The sequence below is a fragment of the Anolis carolinensis genome, unplaced genomic scaffold (genome assembly GCF_035594765.1).
Source record: "Anolis carolinensis isolate JA03-04 unplaced genomic scaffold, rAnoCar3.1.pri scaffold_8, whole genome shotgun sequence".
NCBI classification, from domain to species: domain Eukaryota; kingdom Metazoa; phylum Chordata; class Lepidosauria; order Squamata; family Dactyloidae; genus Anolis; species Anolis carolinensis.
In genome coordinates this window covers 20,068,894-20,092,185 of record NW_026943819.1, presented here as the reverse complement: position 1 = coordinate 20,092,185, position 23,292 = coordinate 20,068,894, and the positions used below count along the sequence as shown (strand labels likewise).

The window sequence follows — 23,292 nt, the reverse complement described above, 5'->3', positions numbered from 1 at the left end:
GTTTAGTCCTGGGACAAAGCAAAAAAAGATGGAAAATACTTGCTCTACCACATTTCCATTACCGTTTCATTCTTTTTCCACCCATTTGTTTCAATTGCTACATCAATGCAGTGGACTTCTAACTTGTTTTCTCATGCATTTAACCTTGGAGTTCTCCCTCAACACTTATCAAATATATTTCAGACAGATTGCATAACATCTTCTCAATTTTTGTAACTCACAAGTGGTGAATATGTCTGAAATTTCCTAAGTTTGTTTTATTTCTCATATGAGCAAGTGTTCATGTTACGTCCTTTGCAAAGCCATTTAAAATCCCTGCCTCCCTGTGCAATCATTCCTGGCTGTATCAATTTGCTAAGCAACACAGTGCGCTGCCTTTTCACAATTATGGGAATCCTTTCGAATGGGAGAAACACAACCCATGTGCTTTCATTCTCTATTATTATGCCTGCTATGCATACATGAATTGAAGTTGGATTTGTTTTGTTTCTACATTCATTTTAGAGCAGTTCTAGTTTCTAAGGAAAATACCTGATTGTTTGAATATCTCCCTGGTATTACAGTGGGTCCATGGTATCTGCTGGCATTTGGTTCAAGGACACCATATGTGAATGTTCCAGTTCTATTTATTTATTTTATTTAAAGTATTTATATTCCGTCCTTCTCACCCCGAAGGGGACTCAGGGCGGATCACATTATGTACATATAGGGCAAACATTCAATGCCCATAAACACATCGAACTGAGACAGAGACAGAGACAACAGACAGACAGACGCAGAGGCAATTTAACCTTCTCCTGAGGGGATGTTCGATTCTGGCCACAGGGGGGAGCAGCTGCTTCATCATCCACTCTGATGGCACTTCCTCATTTCCTCATTCCAATGTTATAAATTAGTTAAACTTGCCTCCCCACTTTTATAAGTGGTACCTTATTTCCTACTTGATAGATGCAACTATCTTTCGGGTTGCTAGGCCAGCAACGAGCAGGGGCTATATTTTATTTTTAATTGACGGTGCTCACCCCGCCACAGGCTGGCCTCGAACTCATGACCTCATGGTCAGAGTGATTTATTGCAACAGCTGTTTACCAGCCTGCGCCACAGCCCGGCCCCTATTGTATACAAAGGCGGTTATAAGAGTTATTAAACCACTTGTTTATCTAAAGTTCCATAAGTAAATCAATCAACCTGCAACCATAAGCTTTGTACACAATAAACTTGTTGTTCTTTGCTAACAACTGACTCATTACATCTCATCTGCGTCTGTGGAGCCAAATTTCATCGGTGATAATTCAAAAGCCTCACGTTGGTGGCAGTTACCTTAATAAATCACCTAATTGGGAAAGAGTAATAGTTACAGTTACCTCAGAAAGGGAACAACAACACAGAGAGGATGGGATCTTGAAATAAAGATCACCCCCTGTAATCCTTACCCTCATATAAAGGTGATATATATATATAATCAAGAGGGATTAAAAGATTCAAAAATCCCCTCAGCAGTGGAAACAGCATTTACAATTTGCTTTGACACCATTACAATTGGCTTGAGTCTTCCCAATTGGCTTTAGCATCAGCACAATTGGTGGGATTGAGTCTTCGTAATTAGATTAAACCATCCCAATTGAAATAACGTCAGCGCAGTGTTCCATATATAAAATGGCAAAAATCAGGGTTTCCTTTTTGGATTTTTTTTTAAAAAATAATGTGACATGGATGGTGGAATCCATGGATGCAGAAACTGTGGATATGGAGGTTGGCTGTTTCAGACCAGGAGTGGATAGCTCCAATGGCAACGGGATTGAGCATCCACTCCAAGTATTCATTGAAATTAATTGTGAGTGCATTGTCCAAGGTGCTGAACTATATCCTCAAAACAGATTCAGCACCTGGAACAGTTTCGTCCTAGATCTGTGTCAAAAGTTGAGGGGATCCCCTGCTCTACTTATGCTAGAGTCACCAACCTCCACTGACCATAGACCATTGGATGTGATAGGAGTCAAACACTACAACTCCCAGCAGCTCCAGCCAACAACACCAGCAGTCAGGCATGATGGGAGTTGTAACCCAATGGCAACCCACAGAGCCAAATATTTCCCACACTTGCACTAGTCCAGGAGACGGGACTAGGGATTTTTCAAAGCCACAAAGATCATTTATGGACCAAGAAACCATGGCATACAGCCCCTACGCTCATCAGATGGAACCAAAATTCTGAAGGACAAAACATCAATTGCACTACGTTGGAAAGAGCACTACCAGAACCTGCTGAATCGCAGCTCCAATGTGGCCGAAGAGACCCTCTCACAAATCCCGCAACAACAAACCAGGGATGAGCTTGCAGCACTGCCTAGTTTGGAAGAAGTCAGCAATGCCATCAGCCAACAAAAAAACAACAAAGCTAGCGGACCTGATGGGATTCCCGCTGAAATCTTCAAAGAGGGTGGACCTGAGCTGATGCAACAACTCCACCAGCTCATTGAAAAGGTGTGGATGACCGAGAAAATCCCAGCAGACTTCAAGGATGCCACCATCATCACCCTTTTCAAGAAAGGGGACAGAACAGACTGCGGGAACTATCGTGGTATCTCCCTTCTAACCTCCGCCGGGAAAATCCTCGCAAGAATCCTTGCAAACCGCCTTCTCCCTGTCTCAGAAGACACCCTCCCAGAATCCCAGAATGGCTTCCGCCCCTCCAGAGGAACAGTGGACATGATCTTCACTGCTCGACAGCTCCAAGAAAAATGCAGGGAACAAAACCAACCTCTGTACATGGCATTCATTGACCTTGCAAAGGCATTCGACACAGTGAATCGCAGCGCTCTCTGGACCATCCTCCAAAAAATCGGGTGCCCTGACAAATTTGTGAACATCCTGCGGCTCCTCCATGATGACATGATGGCAACAGTCTTGGACAGCAACGGCTCCCAAAGTGACCCATTTAAGGTTGAATCAGGTGTCAAGCAGGGATGTGTTATTGCCCCCACCTTATTTTCCATCTTCATCGCTATGATACTTCACCTTGTTGATGGGAAGCTTCCCACCGGAGTGGAAATCATCTATCGGACAGATGGCAAGCTATTTAACCTCAGCAGACTGAGAGCCAAAACCAAGGTCACCACAACATCTGTTATAGAACTCCAATATGCTGATGACAACGTAGTCTGTGCGCACTCAGAAGAAGACCTACAAGCCACTCTAAACACCTTCGCAGAAGCATACGAGAAGCTCGGCCTCTCACTGAACATCGAGAAAACCAAAGTGCTCTTCCAACAGGCACCAGCTAATCCCTCTGCAAAGCCAGGAATACAGCTTAACGGTGCAACATTAGAAAATGTTGACCATTTCCGCTACCTTGGTAGCCACCTCTCCACAAAAGTCAACATCGACACTGAAATACAACACCGCCTGAGCTCTGCGAGTGCAGCATTTTTCCGTATGAAGCAGAGAGTGTTTGATGACCGGGACATCCGTAGAGAGACCAAGGTGCTTGTTTATAAAGCCATTGTCCTCCCAACCCTGCTCTATGCCTGCGAAACGTGGACTGTGTACAGACGTCACACCAAACTCCTGGAGCGTTTCCATCAGCGTTGTCTCAGGAAAATCCTGCAAATCTCTTGGGAAGACAGGCGGACAAATGTCAGCGTGCTTGAGGAAGCAAAGACCACCAGCATTGAAGCGATGCTCTTACGCCATCAACTCCGTTGGACTGGCCACGTTGTCCGAATGCCCGATCACCGTCTCCCAAAGCAGCTCCTCTACTCTGAACTCAAGAATGGGAAACGGAATGTTGGAGGGCAGGAAAAGAGATTTAAAGATGGGCTCAAAGCCAACCTTAAAAACTGTGGCATAGACACTGAGAACTGGGAAGCCCTGGCCCTTGAGCGCTCTAATTGGAGGTCAGCTGTGACCAGCAGTGCTGCGGAGTTTGAAGAGGCACGAACGGAGGGCTTAAGGGAGAAACGTGCCAAGAGGAAGGAGCGTCAAGCTAACCCCGACCGGGACCGCCTTCCACCTGGAAACCGATGTCCTCACTGCGGGAGAATATGCGGGTCAAGAATCGGTCTCTTCAGTCACCTAAGAACACACGCCCAAGATACCAAGGTTGGAAGACCATCGTCCTCGAACGACGAGGGATCGCCTAAGTAAGTAAGTAAGTACTAGTCCAGGAATTGGCAACTAAGTAAAGTTGGGAAGGGGCACATTAGTCACCTTGGCAGAGGGTCAAGGATCTCAACATACTGATTTGCGGTCACACAAAATACCCGCAAACCCACCAAAACACCTTCCGGAAGACAGGGAGCTTTCCATAGACGTCCCTGCCATATTAAAAGATCTTTACCCAACCATAAAGCAAATCAATGGCCGAAAAGAATCTGTCACAAATTTAGCCTAAAAAGGAACAGCGATCCATAAAATCATCTCTCAACAAAATATGGACTCATAATTCTATTGTGTATATCTGTAGGCAAATATAGCCCTCTCACCTGTCAATTTGAAATAGGTGATCTGATGCAGGTGCAATCAGATGGCCTTGCAAGACCTATTTATAGCAGCTATATTGAAGTGGAAACATGATCCTCAATGCTGCCACAAACACTGGGATTGAACCTTTGTTGCTCTTTTTGACATTCTGGAAAAACAAAGTACAGAGGCTCTTGGTTTGATGTTATACTGAGAGTGAACCTCACCCCACTCTTTTAACTGAAGGACCATCTCCAGGTGAATTCTGGAAACGATGCTTTCCCAGGCTCTGCATTTGATCTTGCCTATAAATGCCACTGAGAGCAGGGCATATGAAGCTTAGTCCTGTTTCAAATTAAATGGTTTTAGAACTTCAAAAATGATCCTTTCTCCACTTGGCACTGCAAAGCACTTATTTTCTTGAGGGATGAGTGGGTGCTGATACACTTCCATAAATGCAGAATATTTGTAGAACACTGCAGTAAGGAAAGACTGGAACCAGAGACCTTGTGATGTTGTGGTCAGAGTACTGGACTGGGACGCCAAATCACAATATCCATTTAGATACTAATTTCCATTGAAGCATAAAACTCCCTATACTAATCACTTGTAAGTTAGACCATAAGCTAGTAACTTTTTCCTTAATGCAGTGGTTCCCAACTTGTGGTCCATGGACCACCAGTAGTCCCCAAGAACTAAAATATGGTCTGCGGCCTCACTGTTATTACACCGTTACAACGAGAGCGACTGGTTTTGCAAAACCCTCTTATAATGTCAAGACAATGGGGATATTGGGAGGGGAGAGGCTGGCTACCCACGAAAGCTGTGACAACAAGCCTCCTGTCTGCTGCTTCTCCTCCTCCCTCCCTCCCTTCCTCCCCTGAGCGGTGCAGTTCCATGTGGCACCTGGAAGCAGAAATGCCTTGGTGTCTTCATTTTTAGGGGCCCCTGGTGGTAGCGCAGTGTGTTAAAGCACTGAGCTGCTGAACTTGCAGACCAAAAGATCCCAGGTTCAAATCCCGGGAGCAGAATGAGCGCCCGCTGTTAGCCCCAGCTCCTACCAACCTAGCAGTTCGAAAACATGCCAATGTGAGTAGATCAATAGGTACCGCCCTGGCGGGAAGGTAACAGTGCTTCATGCAGTCATGCCAGCCACATGACCTTGGAGGTGTCTACGGACAACGCTGGCTCCTCCTCTTAGAAATGGAGATGAGCACCAACCCCCAGAGTCAGACATGACTGGACTTAACGTCAGGGGAAAACCTTTACCTTTACCTTTACCTTCATTTTAGGCCTGTTCCTGGGGTTATCTGGAGTGCTGGTTCAGAAAATTGCATTGTATAGACCACATCAGCTCTAATTATTAAATATGATTTTCTGTGGTCAAGCAGATGTTGACTATTGGATGGCATATGTTCTGTCTTAGAAACTAGAGCTGATGTGGTCTATCCAATGCAATGTTCTGAATCAGCACCCCAAATAACCAAACCTAATCTCAAGTTGACCAAAAAATGATTTGTAACCCTTTTGGTACTAATGTTGGAGAGTGGTCCCTGTTCAAAAAAAGGTTGGGAAACACTGCCTTAATGTGACCTATGATGCAAGGCTATTATGAAGAAAAAAATGGGAAGAAGAGCTATAGATACTGCCTTCAGCATATTCAATACAGGACAGGATAAATGCATAGCCAATAACCTAAATAAACAAACCAGGTTACCTTCTGGACAGGTCTTCTGGGTTTTCCCCCTTTAAAACTGCTTGACAGCTTTGCTGTATCTAAACCCTTTAAGACAGCCACTCCTCTTCCCTTTCGACAAAATTACAGAATAAACTATGCTCCTAATAGTGCCATTGCATATAGATGAGCTGGCAACCAGTTTGAACTAACACTTTGATTCATAAATACCAAGGAGGTCTTGAACTGCTTTTCATTGGATGGAGAAAGCCAGCGTTCAAATCAACACAGGGATTAAAGTTACAGCTTCCCAGGTACCAAAGGCTAGATCAGGAAAGTCAAAAGGAGGACGGTGGTTTCTCTTCCTTTCCTTGTAGAATTCTTCCTTGTTCGGTGAAGAAGGTAAGAGAAGAAATTATCCGCGGATTCTTGATCTTACAGATTAGTCCTGGCACCACTCTCAGACAGGACGGGACTTTTTGGAAGCTTCTGTTATCTCTAGCGCATAGACTGCACTTTGGCTAAGTGGTTTCTTAACTACTTAAAATCTTCTCAGATAAGGACCAATGAAATGGGCAAATGGGTGGCCCAATTATTGGGGAAGTTGCAGTTTTGGAATCTCCGAGCCAAGCTACTTTACAAAAGTGACTTCTCCAAGCTTTGGGATGCAGAAGAGTCATAGCAATGTGTTGTAGCTAGCTCTAGGTTTGCATTCATTCATGTAGAGACCAAGGACGGTCTCTACATGAATGAATGTGGGGCCGGGCTGTGGTGCAGGCTGGTGAGCAGCTGCTGCAATAAATCACTCTGACCATGAGGTCATGAGTTCGAGGCCAGCCCGTGGCGGGGTGAGCACCCGTCAATTAAAAATAAAATATAGCCCCTGCTCGTTGCTGACCTAGCAACCCGAAAGATAGTTGCATCTATCAAGTAGGAAATAAGGTACCACTTATAAAAAGTAGGGAGGCAAGTTTAACTAATTTACAATGTTGGAATGAGGAAGTGAGGAAGTGCCATCAGAGTGGATGATGAAGCAGCTGCTTCCCCCTGTGGCCAGAATCAGACATCCCCTTTGGAGAAGGTTAAATTGTCTCTGGTTCAATGTATTTATGGGCATTGAATGTTTGCCCTGTATGTGTATAATGTGATCCGCCCTAAGTCCCCTTCGGGGTGAGAAGGGCGGAATATAAATACTGTAAATAATGTAAATAGAGACACAAATGTCATATGTAACATTGGGTCAATCCATTGTGAAAGGATGCTGCATGAATGAAACAGATGTCTCATGAATAATTCTCTAAATTCTTACATGCAAGTGTGAGACAAAAAACAATGTCAGGTGATATGAGTTTTTAAAAAGCTAATTATTGGACCTTTTAAAAAAATAATGCCTTTTGGAGTGATCACTCTGTATGAAACTGGCATTTAAAAAAGGTAATCCTAGATACAGTAGAGTCTCACTTATCCAACACTCGCTTATCCAACATTCTAGATTATCCAACGCATTTTTGTAGTCACTGTTTTCAATACATCGTGATATTTTGGTGCTAAATTCATAAATACAGTAATTACTACATAGCATTACTGCATATTGAACTACTTTTTCTGTCAAATTTGTTGTATAACATGATGTGTTATTTGTAAAATCATAACCTAATTTGATGTTTAATAGGCTTTTCCTTAATCCCTCCTTATTATCCAACATATTCACTTATCCAACATTCTGCCGGCCTGTTTATGTTGGATAAGTGAGACTCTACTGTAGTTCAATTTATATGTATTTTCTTCTATTGGGTGGTGGCTCAATGGAAGTGTAACCCCAGTACTTTAAGAGTTTTTTTTTTAAAAAAAAATCATGCACATTATTTATTGTTTCATTACAGTATTTGCTTTCAGCATCTATTCATTAAGCTGCTTTCAAAATGAGTCTTCATTATGCTCTGTTTCCCCATGCCAAAAGAAAGGCAACAAAACATTCTCTCAGCCTCCGAGAAAGGCAGTGGCAAACAGAGGGGAACAAGTCTTGCCAAGAAAACCCTGTGATAGGTTTGCATTAAGGTCACCATAAAGTCGAATCTCCTTGAGTCAATAAGGGCAGATAATGCTAAAATCTGAGAAAATACATCCAAGCCAGTACAATGAGAACAATACAATGTCTCCATCTTTAAATAAAACACATCAAATGCAAACAGGCTCAGGCTGCAGTTTTTGTTTATGAAGCTTTCAAGATTGACTGACCTCTAGTATTTGGGAAAGGTAAGATAATTTAGTGTCCTGTTTAAGGCCCAAGTCCAGAGCTTGTTTGCAGTCACAGCGATTCCATTCACGACTTGCTTCAAAGGTCAGATTACTGCAGGCCACTCCTTAGTTAAATCAAGGCAAAGTTGTTTTATTTGGTTAGCTATTTTGGCATTAGATCTGGCATCTCTAAAATGATTGGGACTTTCTCATTTTTTAGACTCTAAATAATACAGTATACCTTTCTCTCTTAGCCATGGTGAAAGCCGCCGTGACCTTCAACTGTACGGATTTGGCAAGGACAGTTCTAATAAAAAGTTTCCACTTTTTCAGATGCTTTTAAAATGTCTTTGTTTCTGTGTTCTCTTCCCACTTTCCCTCTTTGTCCCCACAGCTTACTTCAATTGTTTTAAATTACTTCAAAGTGCAAAATAAGTTTATGCTCAATTAAATCAGCAGGAAGGAGAGGTCAGGAAGGCAAAACCTTTCTCCTTAGGCAAAAGCAAACTCCTAGCTTGTCTGTTTTTCCTATCAAACAACGTTTGCCAGCTTGACCACACTCTAATGTTGCTTGGCCACACCTGTCCTGGTTTATAATCTGTGAAATGCTGGAAAGTATGAGCTAACAGTTTCACTTCCTCCTTCAGTTATCTCCTTAAAATCTAAAATAATGTCTTTCTGTCCCAACTATGAAAGGTCTTCCTGAACCTAGAGCATGCAACATGTGTTGGACTGTGGCGGGCTGTGGCGCAGCTGGCTAGTAACCAGCTGCAATAAATCACTACTGAACGAGAGGTCATGAGTTCGAAGCCCGGGTCGGGTTAAGCCCCCAGCCATTAAATAGCCCGGCTTGCTGTTGACCTATGCAGCCCCAAAAGACAGTTGCATCTGTCAATTAGGGAAATTTAGGTACGCTTTATGCGGGAGGCTAATTTAACTAATTTACAGCATCACAAAACTGCCAGCAAAACACGAGGAAAGGAATGAGGAAGTACAGCCACTAGTGGACAGTGAAGCAACAGCTCACCCTGTGACCAGAATCGTGAAGCTGGAAAAATATGTTAAATGCCTCTGTGTCTGTCTATACTGTATGTTGTTTGTCTGTTGGCATTGAATGTTTGCCATATATGTGTTCATTGTAATCCTCCCTGAGTCCCCTTTGGGGTGAGAAGGGCGGAATATAAATACTGTAAATAAATAAATAAATAAATTACAATTCACATGTCCAACCTGCCTGGAGGTGATGGGGATTGTAGCCCAGCATAAATGGAACGGACCTGATCAGAGAACTTTGCCAAACTTTTTGATTTGTAAAGCATCTCATCCATTCCTATCCTTTACCCTTGTGTATATGCGCATATGTATGCACATGCTTGTTTTGTATTTCTAACATCTTCTGCAAGCACAACTGATTTGCAAAACATTACCAATTTTCAAGCTACACTGCATGAGTTATTGACCTATTAAGTGGGTCGCTCGTGTGAAATGGCTCATAAGCAAAAGAAATGTGAAAAGTTACTTTGCATTTGTGATTACAAATGCAGCCATTAATAATTTTGTACACAATGTACTAAGAGCCTCAATTGGTTTTAATTTAAACAGATTAGAGACTTAGACTAAATGTACCCATAGTGGAATTTGTATGGAGAAGGACTACTAATTTTTGCCCTTTTTGCCCTCAGTTCTTTTACATTGTTTGGAATGTCCAAGCATGCTAGATATCCCAGAATGAAATTATCAATATAATTCTGGAAGGGGGTGGAAATATTTAAAAGTCAAAACTTAATGGATTGGATCTAAATACCCCTAGCTGTGAATACAAGGGGATGGCCATTTGTAGAAGCAACTCAAGTCCAGCAGCACTGCCAAGGATGTTCTGGAATTATTTCCCAGCGTTTCCAAAGTTGTGCTCCAATTTTGACAAAGTGCAAAAAAGAATTCTTGCTCAAGGATATTTGCTAAAGTGGTTCAACTTGACATGTTTGAACACTAGCAAAACCTAGTGTTCTGGTTTCTTTTTTATTCTTTTTTATTTGATTGACCTTTGCTGGAATTTCAAAGTTCCTTTTTAAAAGAAAAATCACACAGAAGCAGAATTGAGACAGGGCAAAGCTATGAAGCCAACTGGAAGTTCGGCTATGGGACCACAACTGTGGAGATGTCTGATAGTGAACGTGATCATCCTGGTAAGTGCTGCTATCCATGATCATGTGCTGCTGTGGGATGGTGGCTTCATGCGATAATGTATCACATTGGTTTAGGATTTTGTGAGCTGCTGTAACTTATGTCATCTCTGAGAGTATAAATGCAGCAAGCTAAAGACTGTTTGTCTTCCATTGCCTGATGGAAGAGCCTGAGCTAAATGCCAAAGCAGTGGTAAAACAGAGGCTTCAAATAGCTAGTTTCAGAAAGGATGAAGAATCACAATCGGATTTTATGTCTGCAGTTGAGTTTCAGCTGCAGAGCCCTAGTAATAATTCACTGCAATTTTAAAATAGGTAATGTTTACTTTGTTCAAGTTCTGCAATTTGGCAAAACATTTCAACATCTCCATTTCACCAACACAAAAATATTTATTTATTTATTTATTTGCAGTATTTATATTCCGCCCTTCTCACCCTGAAGGGGACTTTATGCATTTGGAACCCACAGAAGTAAATAAAGAATACAGTAGGCAAAGGTAAAGGCTTTCCCCTGACATTAAGTCTAGTCTGTCCAACTCTGGGGGTCAGTGCTCATCTCCATTTCTAAGCCTAAGAGCTGGCATTGTCCATAGACACCTTCAAGGTCGTATTTGCATGTTTTTGAACTGCTAGGTTGGCAGAAGCTGGGGCTGACAGTGGGAGCTCACCCCGCTACCCAGATTTGAACTGCCGACTTTGTGATCAGCAATATATTATATATTATATATATAATAATAATAATATTACAATATATTGATATAGTACAATATAGTAATTTATTGCCAGTTTTGTGCTATGCTAATAATGTAATATTGTATGTAAATTTAATTTGTAAGCCACTCTGAGTCCCCTTTGGGGTGAGAAGGGCGGGATATAAATATATTAAATAAATAATAAGTGCAGCAGCTCTGCAGTTTAACCAGCTGCGCAGTCAGGGGCTCCTAAATAAAGAATACCAAACACTAATAGAAGCATATGGATAAAGCAGAAGTAAGGGGAATTATTCTCCAAAAGCTAGGAAATACCTTTTCCCACAATGGTCAAGTGCTTTCCTAGGTTAGAATAGGCATGATTTGTAGATGTGTTAGTCTAGTTCAGCATTAGAAGACTTTAAAGCACCTTTGAGACTATCTGGGGATAAGAAATTTATGCTTGAAACCTTATGGTAGAATTTCTTTTTCCCATATGTATTATTATTAGTCAGAAGGTTGATCTCCGGACATAGAGTTCTGAATTTATGTCAGGGTGTGAAGACATTTGTACCAATCTGAAAAGCATTCATGCAGTTGAAATGTGAAATGCTACATCTGATCCTTCTCCCAAAGCCAACAGCTGATAGAGATGCATAGATCACTGATCTGGAGAAGGAATGGAGGAAAAACATCTTGTTTTCCTTCTTTACATTCCTCTAATTTTTCATTCCACAACCATGTAAATTCATGAGTCTGCATTATACTATGCAAATGTGGGACGCATCTGTCAAATGAGTGTCATCAAATTTCTTAGAACATCTTCTCCTGCAAAGGTGATTCACTGTTTTGCCTTTGTGGTGGCTGCACTTTTTCCAAGCACATGAGAAAATCCCATCTTGACTGGATAGTCAATAGTAAGGTAAAGGTTTCGCCTGACGTTAAGTCTAGTCATGTCTGACTCTGGGGGTTGGTGCTCATCTCCATTTCTAAGCCGATGAGCCAGCATTGTCCGTAGACACCTCCAAGGTCATGTGGCCGGCATGACTGCATGGAGCACCGTTACCTTCCCGCCAGAGTGGTACCCATAGATCTACTCACATTGGCATGTTTTCGAACTGCCAGGTTGGCAGAAGCTGGAGCCAACAGCGGGCGCTCACTCCGCTCCCGGGATTTGAACCTGGAACCTTTCGGTCTGCAAGTTCAGCAGCTCAGTGCTTTAGCACACTTTGCCCCCGGGGCTCCTTAGTCAATAGTAGAACTCCCAAAAGAAGGGCATTGTGTGCTAGTCTTCAGAAAAATTCTCATCATGCTTTGGACATGACTGTTGAAAGAAGGCATGCAAGAAGTGTCCATATCCCATCCTAACAAATCTTCGGTGATAAAACAACATACAGACCACAGGTCACATATGACCTCCTATGTTGTCCAAAGAAGTTTAACAGTCATGCAGCTTATTAGTAAAGTGAAATGAATTAATTCAGAGCAAAGGAAGTATCATTGCAGGTCTCACAAGCTACTGGGAGCGCTGTTACCTTCCCACCGGAGCAGTACCTATTGATCTACTCACATTGGCATGTTTTCAAACTGCTAGGTTGGCAGAAGCTGGAGCTAACAGCGGCCGCTCATGCCGCTCCCGGGATTTGAACCTAGGACCTTTCGGTCTGCAAGTTCAGCAGCTCCTTAGTCAAATGCATAGAAGATTCCAAATTGAAAAAAGAAGCAGAAATTTCCCCCAGTAAGTGAAATGAGAGGGAAAAAAAGATTTTCAAGAAAGAGATCCAAATGAAAACAAACCTATAAATCTTTTTCTCCCCACGCTTTGTTTCCCAAATAACCTTTGTATGGGGGTGAGGAGCAGCAGAGACACCGAGTGCTTTACAAAAGGCTGGGATCTGTTAATTTGTTACACTTCTTGATTAAACATTTTAATCTCTTCCTTGCAAATAGCACTGTTACACCAAGATAGGGATCAATGAATCAGAAGCAGGTTAGTGAGATGGTGAAGGTTTTGGACTGGGATTTGCCAGATCCAGTTCCTAGCCCTGGCTGAGCCATGAAACTCAGTTGAAACTCGTGGCCTTGTGCTCCTCTTTCTCAACCTGATTTCCTTTGCAGGGTTGCTTTGTGGATGGATTGGAATGAAAAAGAGCCATTTACATCACTAGCAGGAAACAAATGTTAGGGTTCATCAGTGCTTATGACTCATGATGTCAGAATACAGTGATGCAAAAAAGCATATCAGACAAAACTAAAATGGGAACAGGGAAGAGGAACACGGGCACACGGGTGACTGCCTGCCGGAAACCAGCTCTACATGCTCTTAGATTGCCTTTTCCATGGTTCATCCCTTGCTAATGAGATGCATTTAGTTATTCATTATATCCTTGCTAATCTCCTTGAACAAACTGCTCTCTCTCTCCTTCTCATTTCTTTTACTTCTGGCAAGTCATCAGGACCTGTGAAGTTAATTATATAAAGAGCTAGACTTTCGTGGGTGTGCAAGTCTGTGTGAAAGTGAGGTGGTGCTAGCAGAGCTCCTGCTCCAACAATAGAAGCCTTCAGACTTCCTAGGGCTGGCAAGGCAAACAGATGGTACCTAGAAAGTATGTGAGCAATTGCATTTATTTACTACCCAAGAACAGAAACCAAAGATCTCATATCCAGCTACGTCAGCTCCTCTCTGCACTGTAGCAACACTGAAGCATCTTAATTCTCCAGTTGTTTGTGACACCTGTAGTAAGCAGGTACAGAAGGGGTATTATTACTTCCCTTGATACTATACTTCTATTGAGGTAGCCTAGAATTGCATTGACTTTTTTAACTGCCATCCAAGATTCATGTACTGCTGATTCATGTTCTCCTTGAGCTTTTCTAAAACTCCTAAATCAGGCATGGGCAAACTTTGGCCCTCCCGGTGTTTTATTTATTTATTATTTACTAGCTGTGCCCGGCCACACGTTGCTGTGGCTAGGACTTTATTTTTATTTTTATTTTCTGTTGTTGTATGAACATAGAGGCGTGGATGAGAGGATGTGCTGTCAATTTTCGAAGTTGTGGGGCATTTAGTTTAGTTGTTTTGTCCGGTGCCGGGATTCCATTACCCTTTTTTATATATAGATTTACAGTATTTATATTCCGCCCTTCTCACCCTGAAGGTGACTCGGGTCAGATCACAGAACATACATATATGGCAAACATTCAGTGCTGTTTATACACTGACAAGACAGACAATTGTGCATAGATAGAGGTGTTTTATTTATTTATTTATTTATTTATTTACAGTATTTATATTCCGCCCTTCTCACCCCGAAGGGGACTCAGGGCGGATTACAATGAACACATATATGACAAACATTCAATGCCAACAGACAAACAACATACAGTATAGACAGACACAGAGGCATTGTAACATTTTTCCAGCTTCACGATTCCGGCCACAGGGGGAGCTGTTACTTCACCATCCACTAGTGGCTGTACTTCCTCATTCCTTTCCTCGTGTTTTGTTGGCAGTTTTATGGTATTGTAAATTAGTTAAATTAGCCTCCTGCATAAAGCGTACCTAAATTTCCCTACTTGACAGATGCAACTGTCTTTCAGGGCTGCATAGGTCAACAGCAAGCCGGGCTATTTAATGGTCGGGGGCTTAACCCGACCCGGGCTTCGAACTCATGACCTCTCGGTCAGTAGTGATTAGTCAGTAGCGCCACAGCCCGGCTAGTGTATAGCTGTTAGCCCCAGCTCCTGCCAACCTAGCAGTTCGAAAATATGCAAATGTGAGTAGATGAATAGGTACCGCTCCAGCGGGAAGGTAATGGCACTCCATGCAGTCATGCCAGCCACATGGCCTTGGAGGTTTCTACAGACAACGCTGGATCTTCGGCTTAGAAATGGAGATGAGCACCAACCCCCAGAGTCAGACATGACTGGACTTAACGTCAGGGGAAAACCTTTACCTAGAGGTGTATATAGGCTTTTCCCATCTTCAACATCTTGGGGACTTTGGTTCCGGCCATGGGGGCAGGCTATCGCCCCATCTCCCTTTTGGACTTCAACTCACACAACTGCAAATGGTAGGCTGTTAGGATTGTGGGAGTTGAAGTCCAAAACACCTGGAGGGCTGAAGTTTGCCCATGCCTGTCCTAGATCCTTTCACATGGGCTCTTGTCAAGCCAGGTGTCACCCATCCTGTATCTGTGTATTTCATTTTTTTCCACATAGAGTTACTGGAAAAAGACAGCAGCAAACTTGGTCATGGCTAATATTAAATATCAGAGTCTGAGTTGGTTCCAACGCTCACAGTGGATTCAGAGAACCCATCAAAGTAGGATATCCTGGGAAGCGTCCAACTTTAAGTATAAGCAACAGTGAGCAAACTGACCAATGGTCAGGCATAACATAATGCATTTTCTTGCATATCCTTATCGTTATTTTATTAGCTGTGGCAGGCTAATGGTCTTCTGAGAGCAAGTTGGTATGTCAAAGGATACAAATGGGGAATTTCTGCTCTGCATATTGGTAAAGGACAAACAGCTTTATTTTCTAGAGGAGTGATAATGGGTGACATTTAGCTGAATATGCCTTATTATTTGAAAGAGAGAAGATGCCAAGGGACACTCATTTAAAACCAATGAATTGCAAAGTCAGCGAGACTCTTTGTGCCCCTTCCTGCCTAAGCAATTAATAGATATATCAGAAAATGAAATATGACACGTGTGGGTTACTGTTTGCTGATTGAAAATGAATGAGTGTCTTTACTAAGATTCTGCATTATACAACATGAGTTACATAACCTCTTTCTCAAAAGGGGACCTAAAAACTGCTCATATCACATGTAAACTATAAATGCTAATCTTAAGAAGGATTTGATTTGAATCTTACTGATTTGAAGCAAGAAATTTGATGAATGTATCAGGCAACATATCTCATATTCTCCCCTAAAATAGCTGTATTTTTTGAAAGAAAGAAAGAAAGAAAGAAAGAAAGGTGTTTGTATTTTCTGCTCCAATGTTGCTAATCCCTTTCTGTCTTTGCCAGTGTTTCTGTCAACTGATAGCACTCTGTCCCCTGACAATACACTGGTGAAGCAGAAGAATTATCTCTTGGATTTAGTCATAAAAGATTCAAGTTTGATGTCATAATGGATGGGATTTGCCACATTATCAGTATTTAGCTAGGAGATCAAAGATTCCCTCTATAATGACAACAAAAATACAAATCTCTGCAAGTAGAACACTAGTAAAGGGTAGTGTAAGCTTAGAATAAATTTAGTTTCCCTCTTCTGCTTGTTTTTCATTTGCAATGAGTTGTTATATGGAAAGAATATGCTGCAGTGGCATCCTCACCCAGAGTTCAGTGAAAAACTCCATCCTGTCATTTTGCTGAATTGATAGCGTGCCAAATGAAGACATCTTCAACCCTCTGTTGTGACTCCACACTGAAAGGGAAGATCGGACAATGGGACAGTTTGTCATTTGGCAATTATTGCTAGTTGAAGGACACTTGATATACTTGGGGCCGGGCTGTGGCGCAGGCTGGTAAACAGCTGCTGCAATAAATCACTCTGACCATGATGTCATGAGTTCGAGGCCAGCCGTGGCGGGGTGAGCACCCGTCAATTAAAAATAAAAAATAGCCCCTGCTCGTTGCTGACCTAGCAACCCGAAAGATAGTTGCATCTATCAAATAGGAAATAAGGTACCACTTATAAAAGTGGGGAGGCAAGTTTATCTAATTTACGACTTGGAATGAGGAAGTGAGGAAGTGCCATCAGAGTGGATGATGAAGCAGCTGCTCCTCCCTGTGGCCAGAATCGAACATCCCCTCAGGAGAAGGTTAAATTGCCTCTGCGTCTGTTTCTCTCTCGGTTCGATGTGTTTATGGGCATTGAATGTTTGCCCTTTATGTATATAATGTGATCCGCCCTGAGTCCCCTTCGAAGTGAGAAGGGCGGAATATAAATACTGTAAATAAATAATAATAAACAATACATTATATATCAGGGGAAGGGGAACTAAATATTTCTTTCAGCTAAACTCAGTGTTCTGGTGCTAGAACTTGTGTCAAGACTCATGGGTTGAAAAAGTTGGAATGAGGAAGTGAGGAAGTGCCATCAGAGTGGATGATGAAGCAGCTGCTCCCCCCTGTGGCCAGAATTGAACATCCCCTCAGGAGAAGGTTAAATTGCCTCTGAGTCTATCTGTCTGTCTGTCTTTGTCTTGGATCAATGTGTTTATGAGCATTGAATGTTTGCCCTATATGTACATAATGTGATCCGCCCTGAGTCCCCTTCGGGGTGAGAAGGGCGGAATATAAATACTGTAAATAAATAAATAAATAAATAAATACTTCTCCCAAGAAATACCAGGCACTCTTCTGGATCAGGTTAAAGATCCGTCCAATCCAACTGAGGGTCTTCCATGGTGGGAAGCTGAGAAATAGGCTTCAAGGCTGCTATATTTCTCTCCACAAAAATACTGAATATCACTCTGCTATGGCATCAATTGTTTAGCGGCTCAGACCTTAAATCCTCAAAACCTAATTATGGGTTCACACGAGTAAGGATCTCTAGTTCTTACTTATAACAGCTAGCAACCTTCTGGCATTATTGTTGTGTGTTTCCAAGTCACTTCTGCCTTATGGTGACCCTGAGAAGAACATCTCTTTGGGTTAACAAGATTTGGTTTGTGTGTGTGTGTGTGGGGGGGGGGGGGGGATTGCTGAGACTGTGACTTACTCAAAGTCACCCAATAGGTTTCCATGTCTGAGTGGGAATTCAGACTCTGGTCTCCAGAGTCATAGTATAACTCTCAAACCACCACACCATGCTGGCTCTCTCCCTAAAACATGCAGTCATTTATGCATTTCATGGCTCAAGCACTTGTGAACTGCTGCTGTCCCCCTAGAATTGCTTGTGAGATATATACTCTTTTTTGCAGGGTGGGAAATAGGCTTTATCCTCTTTCTATGATCACATACCTGTTTAAAGTTTAACTGGACCCCCTCACCTTAGTTCTCAGCAGTAGCATAAGGTCAGAACAAAAATGGCTGTAGGGCTTTCCCTAGCTGACAAGGAACACGAAAAGCTGCATAACTGGGCAACTTAAAAAGTAATATTCTGATATGTTTCTCTCCTTGGTTTTAGTTACATGTTTCAGGTGACTATAAATTCTAACCAATTTGCTCTGAAGACAGTTTTTTAAGTGTACTTGCTCCTAGAGAGATTGTTTTCCCAACAGAAAATGTGGCAGCAGAAGCAGGAATAGCATGGAAAAAAATTGGGATAGGTTTCTATATTGCAGAAAAAGAAGAAGAAGAAAAGAAAGAGCAGTTCAATATGCATATTAGACATGTCCAAAAATCATTTTGAATCGTATATCGGATTTATTTCGGATTGTTCTGGCTTTTTGATACGCATTCTGAGACATTGTCTCACAGAACAACCAGCAATGTAATTCGAACCATTGTTGGCCCATTCTCTAATTGTCTCTTAATGTTTCGTTAATTTGCCTGGGGTTTCCCTGTGAGCCCTGCCTGTTGGGCCAATCAGAATAGAAGAACTCTGTGATATGTCTTACGCAAGCTGTGTCTAAGAATAGGGTCCCAGGAAGGATGCTTCCTTAATGCACAAGCCTACTATACATGTGTATATGAAATGAAACAGCGAGGAAATCTCATATGACTAAGCAAAGACATTTGGGACCTTTTAGGAATCCTAAGGTGAACCATTCTGGGCAAGGTTTGTTCTGAGAGGGTTTGCCTTCCTATGAGGCTGAGAGTATGTGACTTGCCCAAAGTGCATTAACCCTGGTCTCCCAGAGTCCTAGACAAATGCTGAAACCAATGCAATATGCAATGTTCTCTCTTTTTTGCTTTTCATTAATGCTAAGTAAGGAATTTTAGGGGTTTCTGCTTCTTAACTTATTTGTCTTTGGTAGACACACATGGCAATAGTATTCGTTAGGGTATAATCCCAATTAATTAAGTTAATTAATCAAGTTAATTAATTAAGTTAGTTAATTAAGTTAATTAGTTAAGTTTGAAAACATGCCAATGTGAGTAGATCAATAGGTACCGCTCTGGCGGGAAGGTAACAGCGCTCCATGCAGTCATGCCGGCCACATGACCTTGGAGGTGTCTATGGACAACACCGGCTCTTCGGCTTAGAAATAGAGATGAGCACCAACCCCCCAGAGTCAGACATGACTGGACTTAATATCAGGGGAAACCTTTACCTTCTATAATCCCAATTATTCTGAATTGAAACTTTGTTATATTTTTAATGCTGGAATTCAACATTAAAATTTGTGTTTCTTCAGTTCTCTTTCACCATCCTCCTAATGCTAATGCTAATGCTAATGCTAATGCTAATAATAATAATAATAATAATAATAATAATAATAATAATAATAATAACAACAACAAAAACAAAAACAACAACAACAATCCTTTAAAGAGTGGATGGTGTGTTAGGGCATTCATGAAAAAAGCCTTCATAAGAAAGAGTCTTTTTGGTCAAAGGCTTTGTGAACTGCAACATGCTTGCGCACCTTGATAATTCTTCAGTTCAACACTAAATGCAAACATAAGGCAGTTTCCCTGATGAATCACAACTATTTCCAAAGCTATGACAGCTTCTTGGAGACCATGGAAATTGATGCATAAACATAATGTCATCAAAAGGGTGGGATTTATATACATTAAGGCTCTAGAATAGGGATAGGGGAGGAAAAGCATGAGGAAAAACCAACATTTAAAACACAGGACTGGTTTGTCAAACTGGGATGTTTTATTTTCAGGTCAGTGGTTGAAGTGAATGTAAGGAAGGAGAGCTTTTGGTCTCTGTGTGGGAAGGAAGCAAATGACCTTCCTCCTCTTCCTGTGACCACATGTTTGTTTAACATTTAACTAGACCTCCCCCCATACCTTTGAGCCATAATGTCAGTTCAGAACAAAAATGGCTGTAGGGCTTTTACTAGCTGACTAGGAACATAGGAAACAGAATAATTGGGTAAATGAAATAGTAATATCCCTGTCTGGATTCAAATAAGACGTTCCGGATTTGTTTCATTCCTGGCCTTCAGCCATGTGTTTAAGGTTGCCATGTGCTCTGAAGGATCACGTTGGCATTCTTTTGGTTCAGCACTACATTAAAGCATTGGACCCTTGACTCAGAGGCCATGCCAAGCCTGTGAGAATATTGCAGAGTCCGTACAAACACATCACTTGCATCGCTCATCACCCTCATGTGATGGCTTGCATGAACAATTGGGCCCTTATAACTATAAGGGCCAATTGGGCTGTGGTGCAGGCTGGTTAGTAGCTATCTGCAATAAATCACTATGACCAAGAGGTCATAAGTTCAAGGCCAGCCCGTGTTGGAGTGAGCACCCGATAATTAAAATAAAAAATAGCCCTGCTCATTGTTGACCTAAGCAACCCGAAAGACAGTTGCATCTGTCAAGTAGGAAAATTTAGGGACTGCTTATTTATTTATTTATTTACAGTATTTATATTCCGCCCTTCTCACCCCGAAGGGGACTCAGGGCGGATCACATTATATACATATAGGGCAAACATTCAATGCCCATATACACATAGAACCGAGACAGAGACAGACAGACGCAGAGGCAATTTAACCTTCTCCTGAGGGGATGTTTGATTCTGGCCACAGGGGGGAGCAGCTGCTTCATCATCCACTCTGACGGCACTTCCTCATTCCAACGTTGTAAATTAGTTAAACTTGCCTCCCCACTTTTATAAGTGGTACCTTATTTCCTACTTGATAGATGCAACTATCTTTCGGGTTGCTAGGTCAGCAACGAGCAGGGGCTATTTTTTATTTTTTAATTGACGGGTGCTCATCCCGCCACGGGCTGGCCTCGAACTCATGGCCTTATGGTCAGAGTGATTTATTGCAGCAGGCTGCTCACCAGCCTGCGCCACAGCCCGGCCCCATGATGAAGCAGCAGCTCCTCCTGTGGCCGGAATCAAGCATACCCTCACAAAACCAGAAGCTGGGAAGTTAAATAGCCTTTGTGTCTGTCTCTGTGTGTGTTGTTTGTCTAATGGCATTGAATGTTTTCCATATATGTACATTGTGATCTGCCCTGAGTCCCCTTCAGGGTGAGAAGGGCGGAATATAAATACTGTAAATAAAATAATTAATAAATAAATAATACATATCACAAATCAAATATTTATGCTGCCAGTACTTACCATCAGAGGTAATCCAGCACTTCACTCTGCCATCATCTTCAAGCATGTACTATAATAATAGAGAGCAAAGCATGCCATTGTGTGACCTTCTTGTGACTTTTCTTTGCTTCTGCATGAAAGCGGAGCATAATGCATACTTAGCTCCTTTACAGTGGGGTCTTGAGGTAGATATTATTCACATTTTTGTACCTTCCTGGGCTAAGTACCACTATGGAATGCTCCCTCAGGTTATTTTGCATTTGTTTCTTTCTGTAGATACTGGAATGCTTTCCAAATGATCAAGCTCCTATTTGTGTGAAATATATACACACACAAAAATAGCCACAGGCATCGCTGATGTATACTCTGTGTTATTTCTCTTTTACCTAGAGTGGTTTGTGGGGATGTTTAAATACCTGCAGAAGAATTTTGCCCGTCATATGGCAGGACACAAGAGAAGACGATCACGGCTTGTATCAAAAGATGGAAGGTGCAACATAGAGTTTGGCAATGTAGAGGAACAGTCAAGGCTCGTCTTCTTGGTTGACATCTGGACTACTGTCTTGGATCTCCGGTGGAGGTACAAAATGACTATCTTCATTTCTGCATTTTTAGGGAGCTGGTTCCTCTTTGGACTCCTGTGGTATGTAGTGGCATACATGCACAACGACCTGCCAGAGTTCAGACCTTCAAAGAATCACACTCCTTGTGTAGACAACATCAATGGCTTGACTTCTGCTTTCTTGTTCTCCTTGGAGACCCAGGTCACAATTGGTTATGGCTTCAGGTGTGTTACGGAACAGTGTGCCACTGCCATTTTTCTGTTGATTTTCCAGTCTATCCTAGGAGTTATCATAAACTCCTTTATGTGTGGGGCTATCTTGGCCAAGATCTCTAGGCCCAAAAAGAGGGCAAAAACCATAACGTTCAGTAAGAATGCCGTCATCAGCAAACGAGGCGGGAAACTGTGTCTCCTCATTAGGGTGGCCAACCTCAGAAAAAGTCTTCTGATTGGGAGTCACATCTATGGAAAGCTCTTGAAAACCACCGTCACACCTGAAGGAGAGACTATAATCCTGGACCAAGTCAACACAGACTTTGTTGTTGATACTGGCAACGAGAACCTGTTCTTCATTTGTCCCTTGACCATTTATCATATCATTGACAAGCATAGTCCCTTCTTTGACATGACAGCAGACACCATCCATCAGCATGACTTTGAGCTGGTGGTGTTTCTAGATGGGACAGTGGAATCTACCAGTGCAACATGCCAAGTGAGGACATCATATATTGCCGAGGAGGTACTGTGGGGCTACCGTTTTGCCCCCATTGTTTCCAAGACCAAAGAAGGGAAGTACAGGGTGGACTTTCACAACTTCGGCAAACCCGTGCCAGTAGAAACGCCACATTGTGCCTTTTGCCTCTACAATGAGAAAGATGCTAAAGCCAAAGCAAAGATGGGATATGATAATCATGGCTTTGTGTTGCAAGAAATCAGTGAAACCAGTGACACAAAAATGTAACAGACTCAAGTTCGTACTTTTTTGATAAAATTGATATTTGTCCAAAATCTGGATTGTATTCTTAATTTTTGCACAGAAGAACATTATAGTTTGGATAATATTCTTAACCTAACCATAGTTAGTTACATAGTAGGCAATTTCCTGGAAGCTGAACATCATATTACATTCATAGAATCGTGGAATCATAGAATAGTAGAGTTGGAAGAGACCTTATGGGCCATCCAGTCCAACCCCCCTGCCAAGCAGCTAAAAAAGCCAATGGGATTCTGGCCTGCATCAATAGGGGAATAGCGTCTAGATCCAGGGAAGTCATGCTCCCCTCTATT

At 42.1% G+C, this 23,292-nt stretch overlaps 1 protein-coding gene across 1 annotated transcript; it reads left to right on the top strand.

Annotated features, from left to right (window-relative positions):
• The first annotated feature begins 6,327 nt into the window (after window positions 1-6,327).
• On the top strand, window positions 6,328-23,013 carry kcnj1 (potassium inwardly rectifying channel subfamily J member 1). The gene is made up of 2 exons (XM_003223159.4): window positions 6,328-6,538; window positions 21,834-23,013. The coding sequence occupies exon 2, from the start codon at window positions 21,848-21,850 to the stop codon at window positions 22,964-22,966; it is 1,119 nt and encodes a 372-aa protein (XP_003223207.1). The 5' UTR covers window positions 6,328-6,538; window positions 21,834-21,847; the 3' UTR covers window positions 22,967-23,013.
• Window positions 23,014-23,292: the final 279 nt, after the last annotated feature.